The sequence below is a fragment of the Eubalaena glacialis genome, chromosome 20, assembly GCF_028564815.1.
Source record: "Eubalaena glacialis isolate mEubGla1 chromosome 20, mEubGla1.1.hap2.+ XY, whole genome shotgun sequence".
NCBI lineage: Eukaryota > Metazoa > Chordata > Mammalia > Artiodactyla > Balaenidae > Eubalaena > Eubalaena glacialis.
Window position 1 is genome coordinate 9814489 of NC_083735.1, and position 25424 is coordinate 9839912.

Genomic DNA, 25424 nt, shown 5'->3' on the forward strand with positions numbered 1-25424 from the left:
AGAATTATTATTAGAATTATAACACAGTGTTTCACTGTTTTATTCTCTTGACTTTTCACAGAGGATACTGCCTTTCCATCAAGATAATGCTAGGGAACAAGTAAAGAAAAGCAATGACAGGGACAAACAGATGGCTGTGATTGTCTTCCTGTGTGTACAACACAGACGTGATGGTTTGGGCTTTTACAGGTAGTTACAGGAAGCCTCTAATGCCTGGAGTAAACTTCCCTGTGTTTCTGTTTCCCTTTCAGCGGAATGTGGCGGTCAGATCCACGCTGCCACTTCAGGACGCATCTTGTCTCCTGGCTACCCCGCTCCATACGACAACAACATCCACTGCACCTGGGTCGTAGAGGCGGACCCGGGAAAGACCATCAGGTACTTGTTTTATTGGGTTTCAGTGATTTGAGTATAGAAGCATGGCTCCTATTCTTGTAGGGGAGATAGTGGTACATCCATTATTACCCACTATTAGATTTAAGTTTCTGAGTTAAAGTAGAAAATGTAAACACATGGCCAAGGTTTTTGTTGGTTTACATGCTCACTTTGGTATTCCTTTGAAAACTTGTGTTAAGCCATCTATAGTAAAGATAAAAAAGTAAGTACCTCAGTTAGCTTTGGCTGCATAACAAGCGGGCCCCCGAAACTTAGTTGCTGCAAATGATGATTTATGTGCTCATGTCTTTGTGGGTTGCCCAGGCAGTTCTGGTTGGTTGGGGTGGGTGGTCTAGGAGGGCCTCATGCAGGTTTGGGGGGCTCAGCTGGATGGTTAAAGGCTGGGGTCTCTCCACTCCAGGTTCTGTTCCTTCAGGAAACTAATGATGGTAGAAGGTTCCTAGAAGCAAGAGACGGAGACTTTTCAAACTTTTGCTTGCATCACATTTGCTAACGTGCCATCTGCCAAAGCAGGTCTCAGGGGCAAGATAAAGGTTGAAGAAATATAATCCACCCCTTAATGGGAAGAGAATCAGTTATATTGAAAAGGTTCTGCATATAGAGGTGGGAGAGGTGTGTGATTATTTTATGATATTCCAAAGTAAGTTTGAAGGAGACCAAGAAAGTATTCCAATCTAAAGTTACACGTATAACAGAAAGTCATGAACAATCTCAGATAATTGTGCAAACATTTCAACAGAAAGTATTATTCTATTTCAATCGATAGTCCTAAATGATGATAATTTTTTTAATTAACAAGTAAACCAACAAAAAATAATTTTTGAAAGTAAATTCTCCATGTGCCACTCAAAAGGCTGTGTCAAAACCACAGTACGTAAAGCAAAAAGTAATTTCAAAATAAACTGTTCTTTAATTATAGATCTTGATGAACAAGGAGAGAATGTACATTCTTTAGTCACGCCTCATAAAATCCCTTTTCTCCTCCCATTAACTCTCCTCTTTCATTGTATTCTTTTGAAATCTCCCCGGAAAGTTAATTTTTTAAAAAACTCTGTGCCCCGCCTCCCAACAGCCTTAGTCCACATGCCTCTGATCCTTTTCCTCTGCCCTGTGTTATTGCACTGACCAAAGACTGAAAGAATCCAGGCAAGTCAACTCTTACATATGTGAAGAAGCTGGAAGAGACAGGTGCAAAGCAGACACCTCTTTCTGGGGCAAGTGGGTATATGAAAACATTTATGAACTAGTGGGTTTTGTCCTTATTCACAAAAGGTTTGCCTAGCAAACTTAGTAAATTTATCATACTGCAACTTTATAACTTAGTAAAAAAAAACGGGACAATGAGGAGTGAGGCGACCTGCTGATTCCATTCAGTGATGCTCTGTTTCTCATCAGGTGACTTCCATCCTCCCTGAAATTCACCAGACTTTCTTGAAGTTTGATCACATTTACATCTTGGGAGTGAGTTAAACGGACATGGCACAAACTATTACCACTTTCAAACCCTCCAAAAGAAATATTCTTACTATGTACAAGGAGCAAGGGAAGGAATTTAAAGCATGTAAATATTGCAAAAACATTATTTTATAATAACTCATTTAAAAATTAACTTGTGTCATTAAGAAAAATGATTAATTAGGTAGTTATGGATCCATTGGGACACAAATAAGGCATGTTTGAAGAACAGAATTTAAGAGTCTGTATTCTTCATAAAAATCAACATAGTCACTTATCCAGTGAACTAAATAGCATTAAATACTACTTCTTAACTTTGAATTCCTGAATGCTTGATCTGAATAATCCAAAAGCCATTACACTGAATTTGACTGTGAAAAATCCTAGGAATCATCTGTGATTCATAAAATGACTTTACATAAACAGGATATATTTCCTTTTAGGCTGATTTCAAAATTTTCTATTTCTTACACATCTCCTTGTGATTTGTTTCCCAAGAATTAGAAAGAGCACTTGTTCCCCTAATGCAAACCAAGTGATGAATTCACTCTTTGCAGGTGAATCTAATACTTCATTGACATTTTAGTAAGAAAAGAGAAAAAAAATTAATAAAGAATGAGTTGAAGTAATAAAAAATGTACAACTTTTGTATCATGAACTGACTTTGTCATTTAACTGTTAACGTTCTAGAAAAAAAAAGACATTGCCTATACCGCTTTATTGTTTGGGGAATTTTTTTCTTCTTGTACGTATCTTTCAAGTTACTCAATTTGTAAACAGATCTTTTTCATTTAAGGCATAAAGTCCTTCGTAATAAGGAAGTTAAGAAGCAAACATCAGTACTTATAATTAATTTACTCCATCAGTATTCAACTTCATCCCAAAATGTTTCTGGTGATTTCTCTTCATTAAGAAAATATGTACTATTTTTAGTATGGCAATTTGGAAAATAACATACTTAAAAGTACATAATATACAATTTTAGGCTTAAAATGGTACTGATGCTAAGAAAAATAGGGCTTGGTCTTAGTTTGGATATTCTTTAGCTTAGTTTACTGAGTTATTTCATTGGTATCATAGCCAGTATTATCTACATCGTTTGCTTGAAAATGAGGAATACATCGGTCATGTAAACATGAGCCCAGGGTTTAATTTAAGTATTAAAAATTCTTAATATAAATGGAATTCATTACTATACATTCTATTATGATTTCTTTAAATGTCAGTGTTTTTCACTCTCAAAGAATAAATAAGCAACAAGATCTCGGACATTATAAAAGGTCTGGTTTCAACATTTCAGGCCAATTATTACTGGGCCTATTTTGATTTCTTTGAGGTCCAAAGCAATTTCTGATTGCATATTGCTGTAACTTTTTGTTCGAGGTAATAGAAGACCCCAAAATAGTTTTTGTTATAGGGCACTTGGGTCTGGAAGAGGTTTGTAATTTTAACATGCATACTATAAAGCAGTTACCAGAATTAAATTTAATTAAAAGTCTAATCACAAGACACTGCAGTAAATTTAGCCACATTAAGTTATATGTAAGCATGTGTCTAAGAGACCCAGTGTATTTCACTGCTGAGCACAGCTGTAATTTATACAATACAGGGAACAGCATTACAAACATCTTCAGCAAGCAGCATCAAGGCGATGTTTTTCATAATCGTATGTGTATATTGTTCCCTGGCTTTAATTGCTTTTCTGCAGGTGTAATTGTCTGGAAAACTCACTTTGAAAGTATTTCTGTTCCTAATTGTTCCCAGGAAATTGCATTTGGAGGTGTAGTTGAGGGGGATTTTATTAGAAAAGCTCATGCAGTATTGAAAACATTAGAGGCCTATCAAAAATGTATCAAGATTGTCAAAACTGTCCACGTGCAGACTTTTAAAGAAAGTGAAATGTGGGATGTGATCCTGATCTCACCGCATCTGGCCGGATGGGCTGTAGAAAGATCGGGGGAGATATGGTTTGGAGATCTAGGAATGTTTTAATTTATTTTATTTTATTTTATTTTTTTAAAGGAATCAAGTTTTTTTTATTTTATTTTATTTATTTATTTATTTATTTATGGCTGTGTTGGGTCTTCGTCTCTGTGCGAGGGCTTTCTCTAGTTGCGGCAAGCGGGGGCCACTCTTCATCGCGGTGCGCGGGCCTCTCACTATTGCGGCCTCTCTTGTTGCGGAGCACAGGCTCCAGACGCGCAGGCTCAGTAGTTGTGGCTCACGGGCCCAGTTGCTCCGTGGCATGTGGGATCTTCCCAGACCAGGGCTCGAACCCGTGTCCCCTGCATTGGCAGGCAGATTCTCAACCACTGCGCCACCAGGGAAGCCCCCTAATTTATTTTTGATCAACCTTCAAGATCGCTGTGAGACACAGACTAAGGAGGAGAAGGACGGGCAAATGATTCCACTTCACTGGACATTTGTCTCCAAACGTGAGGTCGGCATGTAGTAAATGTGCTGGGAACATGAGTCAGGAGTCTTTTGCTGACAAGACGGACAGGCGTGGGGCCCAGAACCCAAGCACCTCAAACGCCCCTTTCCTGTCAGGACCACAGCGGGGTATCCCGTATATCTTTGTGGGTAATGTGAGGAAATAACCAGTCAAGAGAATTCCAGCCGTCCAAAGAAAAGAGAGCAGCAGCTCTTCAAAGTCGGCCCAGTGTCTGAGGCTGGACTCCGGCCCTCCTTAGCTGGGGCTGTGGGAGCAGCTGCTGGGTTTAGGGAACCCGACCAGCTGCTTGCAGAGTGAGAGAGAGGGAGAACCCTGCAGGCACCCGCACGGCGCAAGATCCTCATGCAGGCGATTTCAGTTACCCCGCTTCAGCTAAACAACGCCAGTGCCCCAAAACAGGATTCAGATTTCAGTTGCCTGTGCAGACATACTGTGCAGAGGAATTGCATGAAGGACAGACTTCTCTTTTAGCCCTTCAGCTCCCAGATCTCTGCATAAACAACAGACGCACGTCGCAGCCAGTTCCTGATCGCGTCACGCGCCTCCCCGAGGGGGATTGCTGCGCTCAGCTCAGCCACAGACAGCAGAGTGTGTCCTTGTGTTGCTTCCTTGTCTCCCAGTGATAAACCCACTTGGCATTTTACAAACACGGATAATCAAAAAGGGAGCTGGCCATTGAAGATGAAAGTGTAGAAAGAATTGAAAAGTGGTAACACTGGAAGTGGAATTCCAATCACGCATTAATGGAGCTTAGGGGAAGCAGCTGATGGTGGGGGCGTCGGGATGGCTGCTGTTCCAGAGATGAGCGCCTCACAGGCACACGGCAGGCACGCCGATTTCAGGAGTATCATCATCCCCCCGGGCCTCTTTCTACTTCTTTATTCCCTATTTCTGTTAATGCCTGTCTTCCTCAAAATGGCTGGAGGTTTTAATTTTCAGTATTATCTTCTGCTCTTCCTTGTTTCTCCCTCACCAGTCTCCAATATCTTCCCAACTGAAAAACACAAACAAACAGGTATTAATATATGTCTCACAGCATTCTTTTCGTGAACTACATTAAGTTTCTTCATAATAGGCTCTGAGAAAAAATTAGTTGCATGCAAGCCAAATCCTTGTCAGCTCTACCCTTGTTTGTCTTTTTTCTTATCTATGATTCCCAGTTCCTACTTCCCAGGCCCGTTACTCTGCTCTTACTTTAATCTTCTCCCAGTGAGCCTTCCAGATCCATCCTCCACCCTCCCCATCTCTCAGCCACCCCTTTGCTAATCAGCAAACATAAGCTCCTTAACCAGAACTGTAACACCCTCTCGACTTGGCGTCTGGTCCCCTACAGGTTTACCTCCGACGACTCGTATGCACATTACATTTCAGCACAGATGAAGCATGTATGAGTCTCCCGCCCCAACCTTGTCATCACTGCTCTCTCGACCTGTGCTCCCCACCCCCAGTTTCTCCTTGTTGCCTCACCTCCAGATTCTTCCCATCTTTGGGGGCCCAGTTAAAAGGTCAGCCCCTCAACAAGAATTTCATTCTTGTTATCTCATCTGAAAATAGTCTGTGTTCTTCTCTGGACTCAGTGTTTGCCCTGCAGTTCCTTCCTTCTGAAGTAGGGTCGTCACTACATAGCAAGACATCCAGGCAAGCCTCTTAGTGTCACGAGCTCCTCCCTCCTTCCCACACTCGTGTGATCACACGTCTCAGTAATTCTACGTGGAGCCCCCAGGGCTGCTCCCCCACCAGTACTGCTGCTGCTTCCCTAGTCCAGACCAGCATGACTCACTGGGCCTCTTATCTGACCATCCTGCAGGGCTGCCTCTCAACCACTGCTCCCACTCTAAGGAACATGTTTTATTTTTTTTCAATTAAAATGTTAATTTTATATGGCTGAAAAATGAATGTATATCTAGACATCTTCAAAAGTGTAAAAAAGAAAGGCATGCATCATCCCCATACTAGACATCATTGTTGCCATGTTCACATATGTCTTACATGGACCTTTGCATATTCTACAGTGTGGGTGTCTATAATTAAATATTGTCTCTCTTGTTGGTTATTTACATTATTTCTAATTTTCAATATTATACATAATAATATGGCAAATAGTATTGCAAGTAAAGCTTTGCCTCTTTTTATAATTAATACCTTAGAATAAATTCCCAGGAAAATTCTTTCTGGGTCAAATGGTTGAGACATTTTTGTGTATCTTAATACAAATATTTCTATCAGACAAAGCTGATCATATCACTTGCCCCCTTTAAAAAAAATACACATTTTGTCTGCTCATTATGTGCAGAATAAATTCGAGTTCATTGTCATGACATTCAAAGTTATTTATTTTCCCAATTTTTGAAATACTGGAATAGTGTTGCAGAAGGATAAAAAGCCTGAAAAGTAGTTTGCTGTAATCCTAGACACAAAAGATAACGACAGTTTAAAATTTGGTATATATTTTTATAATTTCTTATGCAAACACACACACACACATATATATAATATATATACATACATATATATACAACTTGATTTATCTGTTTATCTACTTGTTTAATTATTTTTGAAAAATAGTATCATGCCTTAATATTATTCTGAAGATTTCCTTCAGTCAATAAACATGGTCAAAGTTTTATATCCTTACTTGTAATTCCACCTCATTGTGTTTAGTCATGGAAGAAGATTCCATTGCCTGAATGCACCATAATTTATTTAAACTATACCCTATTGGGATATTTGGGTTGTTTTCAGTTTTTCACTGTTATCAGCCATGCTACCATCCTCCCAATATATCACCTCGAGGGTACTTTCTACGATGAATTTCTAAAGCTGGACTTGCTGTGTATGCACATTTAAATTTGTATAGTCATTACCAAATTGCTTTTATGAAGAGTAGATATGGCTTCAACAGCATATGGAAAGGTAGAGTCTCCACATTGTCACTGAAACTGGATAAAGTGTTTATAATCTTTGCCAGTCTGGTAGGAAAAAAATCTTTGCATCATTTTTTGTTATATTTGTAACTTTTGTATCTTTACATTTTTAGCATATTAATGAATGTATTTGTTTAGTCGCTTTCTGTCTCATCCTCTTTATTGAATTATCCTTCCTATTTCTCTCTGCCTGACAAGGCACTTCCCAGACATCTTGAGGCAGAATTAAACACACCTGATGCTTTGTTCACATCTCTTAAATCTTGTGACACTGTGCATTGCAAAGTGTGTTTTGTTTTTTTTTTTCTTTCATGCCTGTGTCTGAAATGACTAACAGTTCCTTCAGGATGATACTTTTTAAAATCAATTTTTAAACTTTCCCTACCTAGTGGTATGGTGTCTGCATATTGACTTTAATTATTTTTTTTAGAATGAAAAATGGCCATTTCTTTATCTATATTTAAATTTTGTTATATCATTTTTTGTTGTTGTTGAATTTGCAGGGTATTTCCCAAATGGCAAAACTTACAGCATCAGGGTGAATCTTTTTTTGTTTGTCTATGTAAGCTTCTCATTAACATATAACATAGGCACATAAGACTATCCAAATGATAAGTATACAGCTTGTTTATAAAAATACCCCTTGTTACCAGCAACCAGATCAACCAGGGCACAACCAGATAGTGCCCTTTGAGCTCCATTTAAACGATCCATTCTTAAGGATAATCACTAGCCTAACTTCAGGTAGATAATCGCTATCCTAGTTTGAACTTTATAAAAACCGAATTATACAGTGTGATTAGTTTTGTGTCTTGATTTCCTCAACCTTCACTGCCACTGATACAGGTAAATTATTCCATTGCATGAATACACCATGATTTACTTATTTATTCTGAGTGTTGATGGACGTGTGAATTGTTTTTACCCAGTTTGAGGTTATTGCAAATGACGTCGTGTTGGATATGCTTTCATGTATTATTTGGTGGATGTGTGCATGTTTTTCTCTCAGGTGTACACCTGCACTCAGCTATGGTAGATACTGTCAAACGATTTCCCGAAGTGGTTAAACCAAGGCCACTCCCATCACAGTGTAGGTCACTCCCAGGTACCTCACCTTCCCCTGCACTAAGCATTGACTGTCTTTCATTTTAGCCATTCTAGTGTGTAGTCATTTTAATTTGCTTTTCCTTGGTGACTGATCAAGGCCATCACTTTTTTATATGTTTATTGGTCTCTTGACTATCCTCTTTTATAAATGTCAGTTGAAGTTTTTTGCCCATTTCTTTTTGCACTGGAATGCCTATCTTTTACTTTTTGATTAGTATATAGTTTTTATACATCTGAATGCAATCTTTTGTTGATTATATATTCACCAGCTATATTCTTATACTCAGTGGTCTTTTGGTCTCATAATGATGTCTTTTGGTAAAGACAGGTTTTCAATTTCAATGAGTCAAATTCATTTTGGCTCATTTTTCTTTTATGGTTAGTGTATTTCTTATCTGTATTTAAATTAAGTTATATCAAGTATTTTTGTTTTTTTTCCTTAGTGTTTTTGTGTCCAGTTTAAGAAATCCTGCCTCTCCAAAGTTATAAAAAATATTAGCTTAAGTTTTTTTTGTAGAAGATCTATTTTATCTTCCACATTCATGTTTTCATTGCATCTGGAATTAACTTTTGTGTAGGGTATGAGGACGATGCAAGGAATCTTTTGCCCATAGTGCAGTTCAATTGACCATTTGTTGGAAAGTCAGTCTTTCTCCATTAACTGCAGTGCAACCTCTGTTATAAACCAGATAATTATAATTATATAATTATAGGCCTGTTTCTGAACTTCATTACATTGATCTATTTGTCCATCTAGTGCAATACCTTTCTATCTTAATCACTGAATTACTTAATAAGTACTGATATCTGGTACTGTATTCCTCCAGCTTTGTTCTTTTTCATATAGATTGCCATGGCTATTCTTGACCCGTTGCATTTCCCATATGAGTTTTAAAAACACTTGTTACTTTCTACAAGGAAGTTGCTAGGGTTTCAACTGGAATCACGTTATATCAATAGATCAGCTTAGGGAACCTGACATCATTTCCAATTCTGGATTTTCTGATCTCTGATATAGTATATTGTCCCATTTATGTAGCTCTTATATAATTTGTCTCAATAATGATAGTTTTCTGTGAGGAACTCCTGTACATCTTTTGCTAGAATTATCCCTAGCTATAGCACACTTTTTGATGATAATGTAAATAGTATTTTTATTTCATTTTCTATTTGTGACTGTTTTGTGAAAATAAATTATATTTTTATATTTATCTTGTATAAATAAATTCACTTATTAATTCTGAGTTCTTAGGTTTTAAATTTTTTTCTATGTGAACAATCATGTTATCTACATTAATAAAAGATTGGTTTCCTTTTTTGTCAAATCTTTTGGCTTTTTCTTGCCTTGTTGCACTGACTACAGTCACCAGCATAATGATTAGAAGTGGTAATAGTGAATCTCATTGTCCTGGTCCCAATCTCAGAGACTAAACTTTTAATTATTTATTTATTTCAATAAATGTATGTGAATTATATTTTTAAAACTCTGTAATGGAAAAAATATTAAATTCTACCACCTAAAGATATAAGATTCAAAAAAAACTATAGGAAATTATTGGAATTAATAAAGGAAATTATTTATGCAAGACAAGTAAAAATCATAGTGTTTTCTACATTTTTTCACTTAACAGTACTTTTATGGACTTTCTACATATCAATATTTACTGAACTTTTAATTCTTTTGTTGTTGGACATTTGTGCTGTTTTCAGTTTATCACCAATTTCAAAATATTTGGATAAATATAAGATGTATATTTCTGTATGTTTGTCTATATTGGTTTCCTTGAGTCAATTTTAGTAATTTCTATTTTCTAGAAAACCATTTTATGCATAGTTTAAAATATATTGCCATAGATTTATATGCACAGTTATCACTTAAATTAATTTCCTTTTTTCTTTCTTTCTTCATTAGTTTATATTTTTATCAACTACTCCATACACACAGTATAAAAGTAAAATAACTCTACAGTGATGGTTACAACAAGCAGTAGTTCTCTACATCCCCTAAATCTCTAGAATTGCTGGATGATGTGAATTTTGCATTTAATAAGCCTAATGTGTCTCGAGTAGCAGTAGTAAAGGTCAGTGCATGCCTAGACACATTCTAGTAAGCCCAAAGGAACACCAAAGGTGGAGAAAAGATCTGAGAAACTGCTAAAAAAAGGGAGATATATATTAGCTAGCCTGATAGAAAACTTCTTAACAATACAGACCAAAAGAAAGAGGTATTTGAAGTACTAAAGGAAAATAACTGTCAACCTGGAATCTGTATTCAAACTACCTGTCATTCCCTTGTAAGTGTACCTATTATGCAATTACTGTTAACACACAAAATACTACTATTGGTTTAGGGATATATATTCACCAGACATATGTGACAGTTAAGAGGAACTTTTATCCAGCTAAGAATATAGCTTAATACAAACAAAATAAATAAATTATATGGAGACATTGGAAATTGCACAGCACACCTCTTTTAACTCTTTATAACTCATAAATCAAACAGGTAACAAATTAGTAAGTTTACAGAGGATTTGAACCATGCAATTACTAAGCTTATTTTAAAAAGACATACAGCCTTCAACTAGAAACTGCACATTCTGTTCAAGTAAATATGGAACATGTGCAAACATGATCACAAACTAGGAACAAACTAATCAGTGAAAACAATAAAACAGAGAATCACTTTTATACTCCACACCATGACCAAAATGGAATAGAAATAGAAATCTGTAGCAAGAAAGAAAACACATGCTCAATTTTGAAAATAAAAGACACATGATTAACAGCTTAGTGTGAAATGTATAGCTTTAAATGCACATATTAGAAAAAGAAGATCGCTTGAAAATCAACAAGTTAAGCTCCAGCTAATGGAATTTGAAAAATGCTATCAGAGTAAATTCAAAGAAGTGTAGTTGAAAAACAACAAATACGGTAAAAGAAATTAATGGAAGAAATACTATAGAGAATTATCAAACCCACAAACTGATTCTTGAAAAGGTATCATTGGTAGAAAAATAACTGACATATTATGATAAAATACAGGAGGCCCAAATAATTGACATTAGAAATGGAATTGAAATATACCCCTACAATAAGGATTACTTTTAGAAAATTTAAGAAAATAATAGATTATATTATACCAATATATAGGAAAAACCTTCCAGCCAAAAGAAAAAAAATAGAAATGATCTGATTCATTTAATGAGGCTAAAATAACCTTCATATCACAAGAACAAGTAAAGAACAGGAAATAAAAATTAAGAGCTGAACTCTGCAATTACTCCCATTTTATATATTAAGAAAAATGACCTGTATGATCATCTAAACAGGTATCGAAAAAGTAGTTTAATAGAATTGAATACATGTTCATGATCAACAACATAAAGAGATAAAACAGAAACCTTCCTAGCGTAGTAAGTAGCAGGGGTTTTTTCTTAAAATGATAAAGGGTATGTAACAAAATCCTTCCACAAGAATATAATACAATATATAAATAGTAATAAAAGAGATGAATGCATTACAAAAGTGGGCAATCATATGTGATCAGATAATTCAGAGTCCATGGTCCTATTCCCCACCTAAGACCTTTGATGATCTCATGTAGTCCCATGGCTTAAGACCATTTATTTCCGAAGACACAGGTTTATTATTTCCTTTCAGAGTTCTCTTTGAAGCTCCAGATTTGCATGAACAGCTGTCTGCTCAAGTCTCTACTCAATGTCCAGTAGGCATCTTGAACTTACAGGCCCATATCATAATCTCTGGTCTTCCCACCCCACAGACCTTTCCACCTGCACCCTTTCTCACCTCAGCCCGTGACCTCTCCACCTTTCTCGTTTCTTAGGCAAAAACCTTCGAGTGACCTTGCATTCTCTCTTAATCATACATGGCTCACCCAGTCCTGTTTTCCCCACCTTCAAACCGTGCCCAGAATCTGACAACCTCTCAATACCTCCCCTGTCCAGCTCCTCTGAGAAACAGCCATCTGATTCTTGATTCTGCCTTGCCCTCTATAGCCTGTTGCCAACACAACTGCAGAGCAATTTTTTTAAATCACAGGTGGGATAACTTCTTCACCAAAAACACCACATTGGTCTGTCACCCAGGGTGAAAGCCAAAATCTTCTGAACAACCTACAAAACCCTATGTGTTGCCCACCCGCCCCCCACTTTCCCCCTCCCCATCCACTACACCCATTATTTCTCTGGCCTCAGTTTCCTTATCAGGCCCTCTCTCTGCTCTGGTTAAATTGGTGCCTGGATGGTCTCAAATGCTGGAACCATGCCCTCTGTGTCGGGCTTTTGCTGGGCTTCACTCTCCCCTCACACCAAATATAACAACCCCTCCATCTCCTTCAAGTCTCTGCTCAAACCTCTCCTCACCAACATGGGTTAACCAACAACCCCATATAATACCTAAATCTCCCCCCATCCTCCGGTCCTGGCATGACCAGTGCTTCTTTTTCTGCTCTGCTTTTTTCTTTCCTCAGTAGCATTTACCACTTACTAAAATGCGGTCTTCTTTACTTATTTTTTATGGTTGCTGTTTCTCGCTCATCTCCCCCATTACCAACCATGTAAGCTCCATGAAGGCGGGGTTCTTCATTTAGTTCAGTGATGTATCCAAAATTCCTAGAAGAGTGCCTGCTACACAGTCGGTGCTCAATAAGTGTTTGTTGAATGGCTGAACTATATTGAAAGGGGGTTGCCTTAGACTCACAAAAGGATGTTCAACCTCATGAATATTCAGGGAGATGTAATTTAAACATGATACCTTTCCACGACCATCAAATTTTCTCTTTTTACAACTATTAAAGTCTGATGTTATCAGACAGATATCGGTGAAGATGTGACAACACAGAGCCATTTGTACTTTATTGTGAGACTAGACTGTAAGGAGTTACAGTCACATGCTAGAACAACTTGGCCATTTCTCTTCTTGAGCCTAGAGAGACCCTAGGAGGAGCACCATTTGTCATAATAAAATGCAGAAACTATTTTTTTTAAAATTATTTAATTATTTATTTATTTATTTATGGCTGTGTTGGGTCTTCGTTTCTGTGCGAGGGCTTTCTCTAGTTGCGGCAAGTGGGGGCCACGCTTCATCGCGGTGCGCGGGTCTCTCACTATCGCGGCCTCTCTTGTTGCGGAGCACAGGCTCCAGACGCGCAGGCTCAGTAGTTGCGGCTCACGGGCCTAGTTGCTCCGCGGCATGTGGGATCTTCCCAGACCAGGGCTCGAACCCGTGTCCCCTGCATTGGCAGGCAGATTCTCAACCACTGCGCCACCAGGGAAACCCCAAACTAACTATCTTTTGTTAAGAGGACCAGACAAATGAAGCATTTCCTCATGCTTCTAAAGCGAGTTAACAAAATCTACATCTTTCAGTTTAGAGGAATTTCACCTTATGCTGAATATAAAAAGCAACTTGAAAATGATGCAAGCACATACATGCCAAAATGACATCTAGTATGTAATTACTGTTAAACGCACAAAATAGTACTGTATATTGTTTGGAGATAGGTATACTACGTATGCATATGAAAATTATAAAAATATAAATGAGAAGAGACCATCACGATTTCAGAATGTGGGATGAGAGGAAAAACAAATGCATAAGTGGAGAGGCAGGGGAGTAGGACTGTGTCTATAAAATTTTATTTTTAAAAGATCTGAAGCAAATAAGGCAAAATGTTAACATTGGTGGTGGTAGGTATCTAAGTGTCTGCTACATTATGTACTTTCCTCTATATTAAAAATATTTTAAATCAAACATTTTAAAATATACTACATTTTATATTTATGCAGGGTGAGATAGATATTTTCTTTGCATATATAATATGCATAAAGTAAATGGGATTTGTGTACCGTTTTTCGTATGTTATTTATTATGATTTTTCTCTCTTACAATTTTGTGCATTAAGCAGTGAGTAAAAAACAATGAATGAAAGCATTCAGCAAACACAGATTTTTGTTGATATTAAACTGTTTTATCTGTCTGAATTGCCATAAAAAGAATTACAGGTCTGCTGCCGTCACTGAAAGAGAGCTTCCTCTGACGTAGAGATTTTAAGTTGCTTTGATATTTGTAAATGTGATAGAAGTATGTTAAAATGTTATGAAGAAAGGAGTTTATACTACACATTTCTGCCTTTGTGTTGGTATTTCAAATAATGTATTTTTTCCGAAAATAAAATGTATAGGAACAAACACAACATAAGCTGAGATCATTCAGATACAGGTACACAATATCCTCCTGCTGTAAACATCATCTCTGCCAGCGTTTCTGTCCTGGCACGGATGCTACCACCTAGTGGGGCATTTCAGGAACAACACTGATACCACACGCATTAAAATCCGACGTCTGTTAGCTTAAAACAAAGCTGTATCAGACCCGTCTTCGATTTGTGTGCCCAAGAAAGCTTTGAATTGTAAAAAGAGCTGACAGTCTCAAAGGCCTGGTTTCATCCTTAAACACACAGCTCAGCATAGAGCTCCGTGGTCTCACTGTATCCATCACAGACAGAAGTAGGTGCTTCTGTTTTCTGATGTGCACGAGTGAATCCACTTCTGTGAGGCTCCAAGCTCATCCATAACGGTCAGACAAGGAAAGGCGCATTGGGGTGGGGTTTGGTGTGGGTGAAACGGGCTGGTGTGTACCCGAGTTTTGTGCTGGGATGTCCTCACTGGGCAGGAGGGTCCCTTCAGTCACCGTACCAGCTGTGCTCTCCTTGCAGCCTCCACTTCATCGTGTTTGACACGGAGCTGGCCCATGACATCCTGAAGGTGTGGGACGGGCCGGTGGACAGCGCCATCCTGCTGAAGGAGTGGAGCGGCTCGGCACTGCCCGAGGACATTCACAGCACCTTCAACTCGCTCACTCTGCGGTTTGACAGCGACTTCTTCATCAGCAAGTCCGGCTTCTCCATCCAGTTCTCAAGTAGGTGCACGGCCCTCTTCTTCATGGTCTGGACACTGGGAGACAGATCCGCATCTGTGTCTTAAGGTTCCCTGGACAAGGGTGTACCTTTTGTTGAGCAAAATACACAATTTTGAAAACACCCATCAAGAGAACGGTTTGTCTTGGGAAATTCTGTTCATTCTCAGATGGGGATAGACAGTGGCTCTCCTTAGTTATGGGGGAAAAAACCTTACTTTAAAGGTTTGAGTTAATCAGTAAATATTTAAACTTGGGCCCAGGACAGATGTGGGTCTCTACCAGGAGGTCAGGTTTATCTTTGGTGTTCCCCGCCACACCCAGCACCAGCGCCAGGCTCCCTCACTCCCTGGTTGGTGCCAGGAAGTCTTGATGTCTCCAGGCTGCTTCAGTTGTCTGCTCTCAACTTCCCTGAATAGAAGGGCCCTGCATTTTTTCCCTCCTCAGGGCTGATGTTTCAAGTAGCTTATGTAGGATAGTAATCTCTGCAGGATTTAGTGGGCACCACATTTGCACTTTGAAGCTGTTACCTCTTGAAGATGGTTCCCACCTTCACTGTCTAGCCCATTTTTAAGGAACAGTTTCCCGAGAAGGAAGGGGTGGAGATATTTTGTGGCAGTTCCGTCTTTGCGAACCCTTCAAATCGCACCGTGTAGAGGTGTCATATAATGTGGTAGCACCCAGGGTCAGCCGTCATCGTAAAACTAGCGGAATTTGCACATAAACATATTCTGGCTCAGTTTATCTCTGGGCAGGTCACTGGTGAGCCATATTTAGGATTTACATGAGTAAATGGACTTAGGTCAATTTGATGCTTTAAGAGGTTGGTAATAAAATTAAGGTTAAAGTCTGCACAGTTTCTTACCTCTGGTTCGCTGTGCTTTGAGGCAGTAGTTTGTGAACATGTGTTCATGGAATAGAATCTCTACGTGGTAAAATTTTCACTGGTTTATGGCAAAAATATCAAGGTAAGTTTGCTTCTGCTATCCTGCCTTGGGAACGTTTTTTATTCCAAGGTTATATCATTTTTGCTCTTTTTTATGAGATAAAAATGGCCTCCATCTTTAGAAATGGTGGTGAGAGTAGGTGAAAGATGTGTGATGTAATGTCCTTGTTTGGCAAAATGAAAAAGTTGGTACCATTATGAGGTTATGTTTGTTTTCCTTTCCTACCCATTCTATACTCTCCTGGCCTTGGTTTCTTTTTCTTTTTCTTTTTTTTTAATAGAATTTATTCTTTAGAGCAGTTTTAGGTTCACAGCAAATTTGAGAGGAAGGTACAGAGATTTCCAATATAACTCCCACTTCCCCCGACATACACAGCCATCTCTGTTATCATCACCCCCACCAGATGGTACATTTGTTACAACTGATGAACTTACACTGACGTGTCACCACCCAGAGTCCACGGTTTACACTGGGGTTCACTCTTGGTGCTGTACATTCTGTGGGTTTGGACAAATGTGTAACGTCATGTGTCCTTCATTATAGTATCATACAAAGCAGTTTCACTACCCTAAAAATCCTCTATGCTTTACCTATTTATTCCTCCCCCATCCCAACCCTTCGGCAACCACAGATCTTTTATCTGTCTCCATAGTTTTGCCTTTTCCAGAGTGTCATATAGTTGGAATCATACAGTCTGTAGTCTTTTCAGGTTGGCTTCTTTCACTTAGTCACATGCATTTAAGGTTCCTCCGTGCCTTTTCACAGCTTGATAGCTCATTTCTTTTTCGTGCTGAATAGTATTCTATTGCCTGGATGTATCACTGTTTATTTATCCATCACCTACTGAAGGACATCTTGGTTGCTTCCAACTTTTGGCAATTATGAATAAAGCTGCTATAAACATTTGCACGTAGGTTTTTGTGTGGACATAAGTTATTAATTTCTTTGCGTAAATACCAAAGAGTGTGATTGCTGGATTATATGGTAAGAGTATGTTGTTTTGTTCCTGGCCTTTTAAAATCTTCCCTTTTTAAAATTCATGTGGAACCAAGAAGCCACTTATTTTTCTATATTCCTCGTGATTTTCTCTTTCAAAAGACATCTCCCTAGTTTGGGTTAAAGACAAAGGAGAATCCTTTATTATAGTTACTTGAGAGCATAGACATTTATGTTCTATATTTATAATTATACAAATAATATACTTAATTGACATATTGATGCTTAGGAAGTGATAAACATGAACACGCCCATTAAAGTTCCTACGGAAATGAAACTTGCTTAATTTTTTTAACTTGGCTTTCCAAGTGTTCTAGTTTGAACCATATGGAATTGTCATTTTTGCAGATAAAAATGGTTGAATGTTAGCATTTTCATATGGTTTAACATAGCATTTGGTATACACTCTGGGAAATACCATTTGAAAATAAAATGTTGACTCTGAGGCTTTTGTATGAATGGGTTTCTGCATGGTCTTTAAAACTCTATGGGAAGGAAATAACAAGATATAAAAACTTTGCTTGGCATAATTTAGAAAAACTTGGCCTGAATTGTGATGCTGAAAATTTGGGTTTCTATCTTGACCTCTAGAGATCTGAAACTGACCTGTCTCTTTCTTTATTGCTTTATTTGTGAATTGAAGATATTGCACCAAATTCTAAGCACCTTTCCACTTGCATCATGTATTTTCCCTTTGCCTGTTTAGATCTGCTCTCCACCGTTTCTCAATCTACTCTGATCCTAGTGGTGGACATGCGTGGACTATGTTCTGTGCCCTCTGCCTGGGTTCCTCCAGTGGGGGGCTCGGGCAGGAGATGAGAGGTGCAGGGATGAGAGCGGTGTCGGCGTGTGACACCTCCCTATCAGAGTCCCTCAGCCAACGCTCACTGTTTTTCTCAAGAAGCCATATCCATACATGTCCCTTTCCAGGTTTCTGTAACCAACTCCCAGTGACCACATTTCTACCTGGGCTTCTCCAAACCCAACATTTGTAAAGAAACCCTCTCAAATGATCTATGGGAAGTGTGTCATATGTTTTGTGTTGGATCCTAAATGATACAGTTCCCAAAGGAACATTGTCAAGCCTGTGAAACTGACATTCCTATGTCCCAGGAACACCCTTCAGCAATGGCAAGCTGGGATATCTGGTCAACCTCCCTACACCCATGACCAGTGTGCCACTCTCCACACCTGCAATTCTGAGCCATCCTTTCCCCACTGGAGAATCCAGCCATGAAACTAAATCAGGCTAGAGTCTTTCTAAACCAAAGGCTTGAATCTCCTTGAAACATGCAAAAGAGCCTATCCCTCCAGCTCAAGAAGCCTTGCTGCTCTTCTGTAAGTGGAAGGCAGGAAAAGCCCATTTATTTGTCTTTACGATCCTGGGACTTAAAAAAAAGAGGTACTTTATGTGTAAGTTAGATTGCGCTGCCATTCCTAAGACAAGCTAATGTTAGAATTTGAAGTATTAGCGCTTATCTATGATTTCAAAATAAAATAAAAAATAATGGAACTTCAATATTTTCCTCAAATAATTGATACTTTGAGTATGACCTTTATTGCAAAGCAAAAATGACATGTATTCAATAGTATTAAATTAGTTTTCTTGGTAAACCATTTTAACTTGATAGTATGCCAATACTATGTGAACTTCGCATTGTAGGTGTAACTTAGTTATTGGAGGGAAAACCCTTATTTGAACATTCGTTTTCCTAGAGACACTTGAATAATCAGACTTTTCTCAATAAAGTTAAAGTGTAAGGATTTAACATCAATGTCACCCTCCCTCTCAGTCACATAATCCATACCTGGTTGTGGCTTTTTAATTTTGACAATTTCTCTATTATTAGAACACCTTCTTTAACTGCCTTCCATCTCCCCATCCCCTCTTGGTCCTCCTTCTTCCAGTGGCCACTCCATTATAGTCTTTTTTCTGGTTCTCATCTTTCCTTCCCCAAGCTGTAAAGGTTGGATTCCACTAGGGCCCATCCTCATGTCTCTTTCTCTCCATCAGTACTGACTCCTCAGGTTCCATCGGTCAGCCTCCCAAGACCTCTCCCCTGAGTACCCGAGGTCTCCCTCCAACTTGATGTGGGGATAGAAAGCAGAGGACATAACACGTGAAACGTGACCACATTTCCAATCCTCTCCTTTCTCAAACCTGGTTTCCTTCAGGCTTTCCCATCTCGGTGAATGTCAGCTGCATTCTGAGTCGCCCCTTTATCTTCCACCCCACATATAATCCAGCATCAAATTCAGTAGGGTCCATATTCAAAATCCCACATCTCTCCCCCTGTACCCCTACCACCTTGATCTGAGTCCTTCCACACTGGACTGAGCTTCCATGGCTTACAGACTGGCTTCGTCTCCCCGCTCTTGTCCATTTACGATCTTACCTGATCAGAGGAACCAGGATGGGTCTTAATGAGGCACCTTGCTCTGGTCAGAACTCTCCACTGTCTTCCCATCTCAGCCAGAGAGAGTTCTGATTCTCCCCGTTGCCAAAATAAAGGCTATAAAAGCCTGTATGCAAACTTATGCAAAACTCTACATTTTCAGTTTTCATCCTTAATTACTGCCCTCCACCCTGTCAACCCCCCGTAACACACACGCCAGCAAGAGGCATGTATGTATTTGTATGCACATATTTGGTATATGTTCATTTTACACACTGCTCTTGGCTTTTTCCTCTTTGCTTGCTTAATGAATCCACATGTGGACACACCATCTTTTTAGACCCCTTTAGCAGAATTAATGACATTGTCACTTACAGTGCCCAAATTCAGTGCTCATATTTCTGATACAGTGTTTATCCCATCATGTGTGAGCATCCTACTTGCAGTCTACTAGACTAAGTTCCTGGAGGGCAGAATGTCTAGAACATGACATACAGTCAGTGGCTAAAACTTGTTTTCTAATCAAATATGCTTGAAAACTTTCCAACGATGCAAATCTTGAAAATATTAGGATGATTTTGATTGTGTGACAAACACTATGTCATGTACCAAAAAGGATGTTTCATTACTGATTTCAGCTTCATTCAAAAATGTTAATAGAAAAGCCTTTAATAATAAAGATTCTTTCACTTCTGAGTTAGTTTCTGTCCAGTGTTAATGGTCTTTATATGAGATTTATTATCAGAAGTAGTGGCCAGTATAGACTGTGTTTTCACTGGTAAAAAAACGCATTAGACAGATTTCATAACATGTATGCATCTTTGTTGACCTTTTAAGTTTTATAATTCTTCATACATTTATTTATCCTTCCTTAATGTTTTGATACCAGTTGGAAACCAAGCAGACTATTTTCATTTTATAAAGATTAATACCCATGTTTTAATTTAAATGAACATAGTTTAATCTATTATTTGATAAATTTCCTTCTTTTATTAAAAAAGTGACCATTTTTTCCCTGCTTTATAATAATCTTGGGAGAAGAACAACTGCTTACTGGGGTGTGGGGATAGTGATTCTTAGCCTCAGTGCTATGTGTCTGTGTGCAGGCTTAATGGCCACTGAGGGAGCAGCTGCACACCACAGCCTTCCTTATGTGTGTGTTTACCTTCCCTTTGCTGTAAGACATTTTCTCCACTAGAAAAATGAACTGTTGGTGCTCACAAGATATTCAAACCCCATTCAAGGTCCATTGTCTTGCCAGCTCCGCACAGCATGTAAAACATGAGAATAAGAACTGGCTAGTTTAATTATGTTAATTATAATCAGCCTAACACTTTTCATTAAAGTTTAATTACTATTTAATCATGCATAAAATGCAAGAAAATGGAGTTCGGCTCACAAAACTGACCTTTACTCTAGGGGTTAAATAAACTTCAGCTGAGCCTCTAGTGGTCCGAACTCTTCAGCTCTCCCACTCTAGGGAGAACGGCTCCAGGGCGATCTTGCATCCTCAGATTCCATGAGATTGATTTCCCTGTAAATAATGGTCCTAACTTAGTGGCTACATAACATCCCTTCCTAATTTACTTTATTGAAGGATAATTTAATAGGTACATTTTCATTAAAAAAAATCATTTGTTGTTCAAAACAAGAGAGACCCTTGGGGCTGCCAGTTGCTGAGCAGAGTGCGATTGTTTATAGGAGAGAACCGGCCATAGAGCCCGGGGGCGCCTGTACCAAGTTTCTGCGCAGAGACAGGACACAGCAGGTGCAGCTAGATGGCTCACCCCCTGCTCTCTTGGGACTCCCCTTGTGGGGCTGGTGGAAAACTGATCGTATGTTCTTATCATTGGCCACTCACACCCAGAGATGCCAAAGAGTTTTATCCACCTTTGATTACCCGCACCCAGCTCATAACAGGAGTAGAACTGGTGTGTGTTGAATTATTGAGACTAAGATCCTGGCTTATTTAGAATTTAGTTTAAATTCTAAATCCTGGATTCCACGGAGTGTTGGGGTTTTAGCTGTGGTTGGCTTTGTCTAATACTAACAAGATTGATAACAAGAGGAACAGAGAAAAACAGGACACATAAATGGCATCTTCCCTATTCTTGGGGACGTATCTTTTTTCCCCTCTAGTTTTATTGAAATATAACTGACTTATTGCATATGTGGAATCTAAGAAATAAAGCAAACTAGTGAATATAAAAAAAAAACAAAAAACAGGGACAGACTCACGAGTAGAGAGAACAAACTAGTGGTTACCAGTGGGGAGAGGGAAGTGGGGAAGGGCAAGAGAGGGTAGGGGGTTAAGAGGTACAAACAATTATATATAACATAGATAAGCCACGAAGATATGTACAGCACAGGGAAATAAAGCCATTGTTTTGTAACAACGTTAGATGGAGTATAATCTATAAAAATATTGAATCACTGTGTTGTACACCTGAAACTAATATATTCAATAATACTGTAAATCAACTATACCTCAATTTTAAAAAATAATAAAATAATTGATACATAGCAATGTGTAAGTTTAAGGTGTACAGCAGGTTGATTTGATACATTTAGAGACTAAAAAATGATCACCACTGTAGTTCACACCACATCATGTCACATAATTACCACTGCTTTTTGGTGGTGAGAACACTGAAGAGCTACGATCTTAGCAACTTTCAGGTATATAATGCAGTGTTCTTAACTGTAGTCGCCATGCTGTGCGTTAGACCCCCAGAACTTATTCATCCTGTAACTGGAGGTTTGTGCCCTTTGACCAACATCTCCCCATTCACCCCCACCCCCCAGCCCCTGATAATCACCATTCTACTCTCTGATTCTATGAATTCAGCTTTTTCAGATTCCACATATGTGCTATCATACAGTATTTGTCTTTCTCTTCCTGACATCCTACATAGCATAATGTCCTCAAGGTCCATCCATGTTGTAGCAAATGGCAGGATTTCCTTCTTTTTCATGGGTGAATAACAGTCCAGTGTGTGTGTGTGTGTGTGTGTTTGTGTGTGTGTGCATGTACTGCATCTTCTTTATCCATTCATCTGTAGATAGACACTTAGGTTGTTTCCATATCTTGGCTATTGTGAATAGTGCTGCAGTGGACATGGGAGTGCGGGTATCTATTTGAGATCCTGTTTTCATTCCCTTTGATCTTATGTGCAGAAGTGAGATTGCTGGATCATATGGTAGCTCTATTTTTAATTTTTTGAGGAACCTCCCCACTGTCTTCCACAGTGGCTGCACCAATTAGCATTCCCGCCAACAGTGCACAAAGGGTTCCCTTTCCTTGAGGATGTATCTAATACTTACTGTGAAAGAGATATCAACTCTTTTCTATAAAACTACTAGTGGAAGTATCATCTGTACCTACCTTTCTGCTAATCTAAATCTTACTCCTACTGAAAGCTCATAAATCATTCCTCAGGCAGCAGTGATTTCTGTGGCGAGTCCCAGCATGGCCCCCCTCCCCCAGGACCTCGGATGTAACTGTCAGTCAACACAGTGCAGTAGGCAGAGTTATGCTACCTTGCTTGAATGAGAAGGGAATGCTCCTAAATTTTACAGACTGAATTATCACAATGTCTTTAAAAGCGTGTCATTCAGAAATAAGTTGAGTCAGTGAGGAGAACATAGAAAATTTGAATCACTGTGACAAATATTGAGATAAGCATCTGACCTCACCCTGTCCAGGTCACCCTTGTCCTCATAATGTGTGTGAACACATTGGTGTAATAATTAGGAATTAATGAACTAACCACTCATTCATTCATTCGTGTATTACTTTATTTATTCACCAACCAGTATTGAACCCCTTCCTGCTGTGCTCCTGATCAGTGCTGGTGTCGGGGATCCAGTGCTAATAAGGCAGACGTTGCCTGGTCTTCCTAAAAGTTATGGGGAAACATATGCCATTCACCTAGAATCTCCTTGTCTCTGTCCGCCTCCTCTGGACGGCCCACCTGGTGAGGACCCTGGTCTGCTTCCCTGCAGCTCCTGGATGTGTCCTCCACCTTCCCTTGGGTGACGCCCACCTCTGAGGTCTTCAGCTCCTGCTTTACACCCTGCGGTCTCCACTCCACTCCACCAGCCACTCTTGGGAAGACGCACTGCATCCTGCTTCACCTTCAGTCGGCAAAGTTGAACTGGAGCGTGCTGCTCTGTTCCCACAGCTGGTCTTTCCACCTTCACTTCCCCGCCTGTGTCGGTTCTTAGTGCTTACTGGGGCGTCTAGGCTGTTGCTGTTCTCCCTTCTATTGGTTCCTCCTAAATTCCCGATACTTCTTTTCTGTCTGCAGCCATTTTATCCTTAAAATCAAGTCTCTTACCACGTGCTAAGCTCCCTGGCCCGTGGGCTTCCTGCATGGCGTCTGCCCAGCATCCTCTGGTGAGAAGGAGACGCGTAAACCAAGAGCTTCTTCCCAGTGACTGTGGGACCCTCACCCTCACGTGGCTGAGCTACAGTCACTTATTTTGCCAGGGAACTCTGGGTCCCATTCACCTCATTTTCAAACCTTCGCCCCTTTCCTCGTCTCCTCTTCGGGGCAGTGGATGATCTGGAGTCTTCATTCACAAAGATAAACCTGTCAGAAGGATTTCCTTCCACTTCCTCCAGCAGACATCATTCTGTTTCTTCACTCCTGTTAGCTTGGGATAGTCACGCCTTCTCCCAAGCAAGGCTGGTCCTATCATGGATACGCCCCCGGCTGCTGGAACCTTGCCCGGTGTGTCCTCGTCTTCTTTCATTTTCATCCTTTCCTCTGACTCCTCACTCCTTGTATACAGACGCTCAAATCACAATTTAAGATAAATACATACAACAACCCTTTGCCACTTTTGAGCATCCTGTTTTTCTCCTTCATCTAGAACATGTTTTGGGCCCGCTGTGTGCGTTTCCTCACCTCCAAATCATCCTACAGCCCCCTGGTTTGTTTCTGCCCCCATCGCCTCGGTTTCACTGCTCTTGTCACGGTCAAAAATAAGCCATGAGTCTCAATCAACACACACCTTTTCGTGGTTCTGGTAAGTGGCCTCCTGCAGAAGTTCAGTGCATCTGACACTTTCCACCTTGTTGAAATATTATTTTCCCTGGATTTTCACGACTATCCCTCAGACCCTTCCTGCCTTGCCGGTCCCTCTGTTGTCTCCTGCAGTCTCACCTTCCTCTTTCTGGTTTCCTTGGGACCTGGTCTTAAGTCATCTGCTCTCTCTATTCACTGTCTCTCTGAACAATGTTCTTTCTTCCCTGGGTGTGGACAAAGATCCAGAAGGTCATCACTTCAAAACTCTCTATTTGGAGCTCACACCTGTCTTGTGAAACTCTAAGGGGCCAAATACATAAATTCGTTTGGACATCTTGCAGACATGTCAAAATTGGCATGTCCGGATCTATCCCGTCACCACATCCAATCCAATCCAGACCCAGCCTCCAACAAGACCTCATGTTGCTGCTCTTACCTTGCATTTCCCCTTTATCGCACAAGCCCGCATCTGCTGGGTCTCGCCCACACCAGACTGTCTAAGGGGCTGCTCAGAGGAGGGCGACTGTATGGAACCTGCATTTGAGAAGAGCCACCTTGGCCAAGAGCAAATCTCATCACGCTAAGCCCCCCACTTCAAAAGTCCTTCTCCAGTTTCTGACTGGAGAATAAAATCCTGTTACGTGACCCCCGACTGATTGACGTGGGGCTCCTGGGTACCTCCCCATCCTCACCCACTCCCTCCACCTGGCTTCTAAGGACTTTTGTCTCCTGTTTTCAGACCTTCACTTGCACAGTGCCTTCTGCCCAGGACTCTG

General features: G+C 39.7%; 1 protein-coding gene across 1 annotated transcript in view; it reads left to right on the top strand.

The window, feature by feature from the left end:
* The window catches only part of CSMD1 (CUB and Sushi multiple domains 1), a 1818880-nt gene that overhangs the window by 1556332 nt on the left and 237124 nt on the right, over positions 1-25424 (top strand). The window contains exons 25-26 of the mRNA XM_061177359.1: positions 252-378; positions 15077-15279. Coding sequence (XP_061033342.1) covers positions 252-378; positions 15077-15279 — 330 coding nt within the window. The remainder of the gene's footprint in view (positions 1-251; positions 379-15076; positions 15280-25424) is intronic.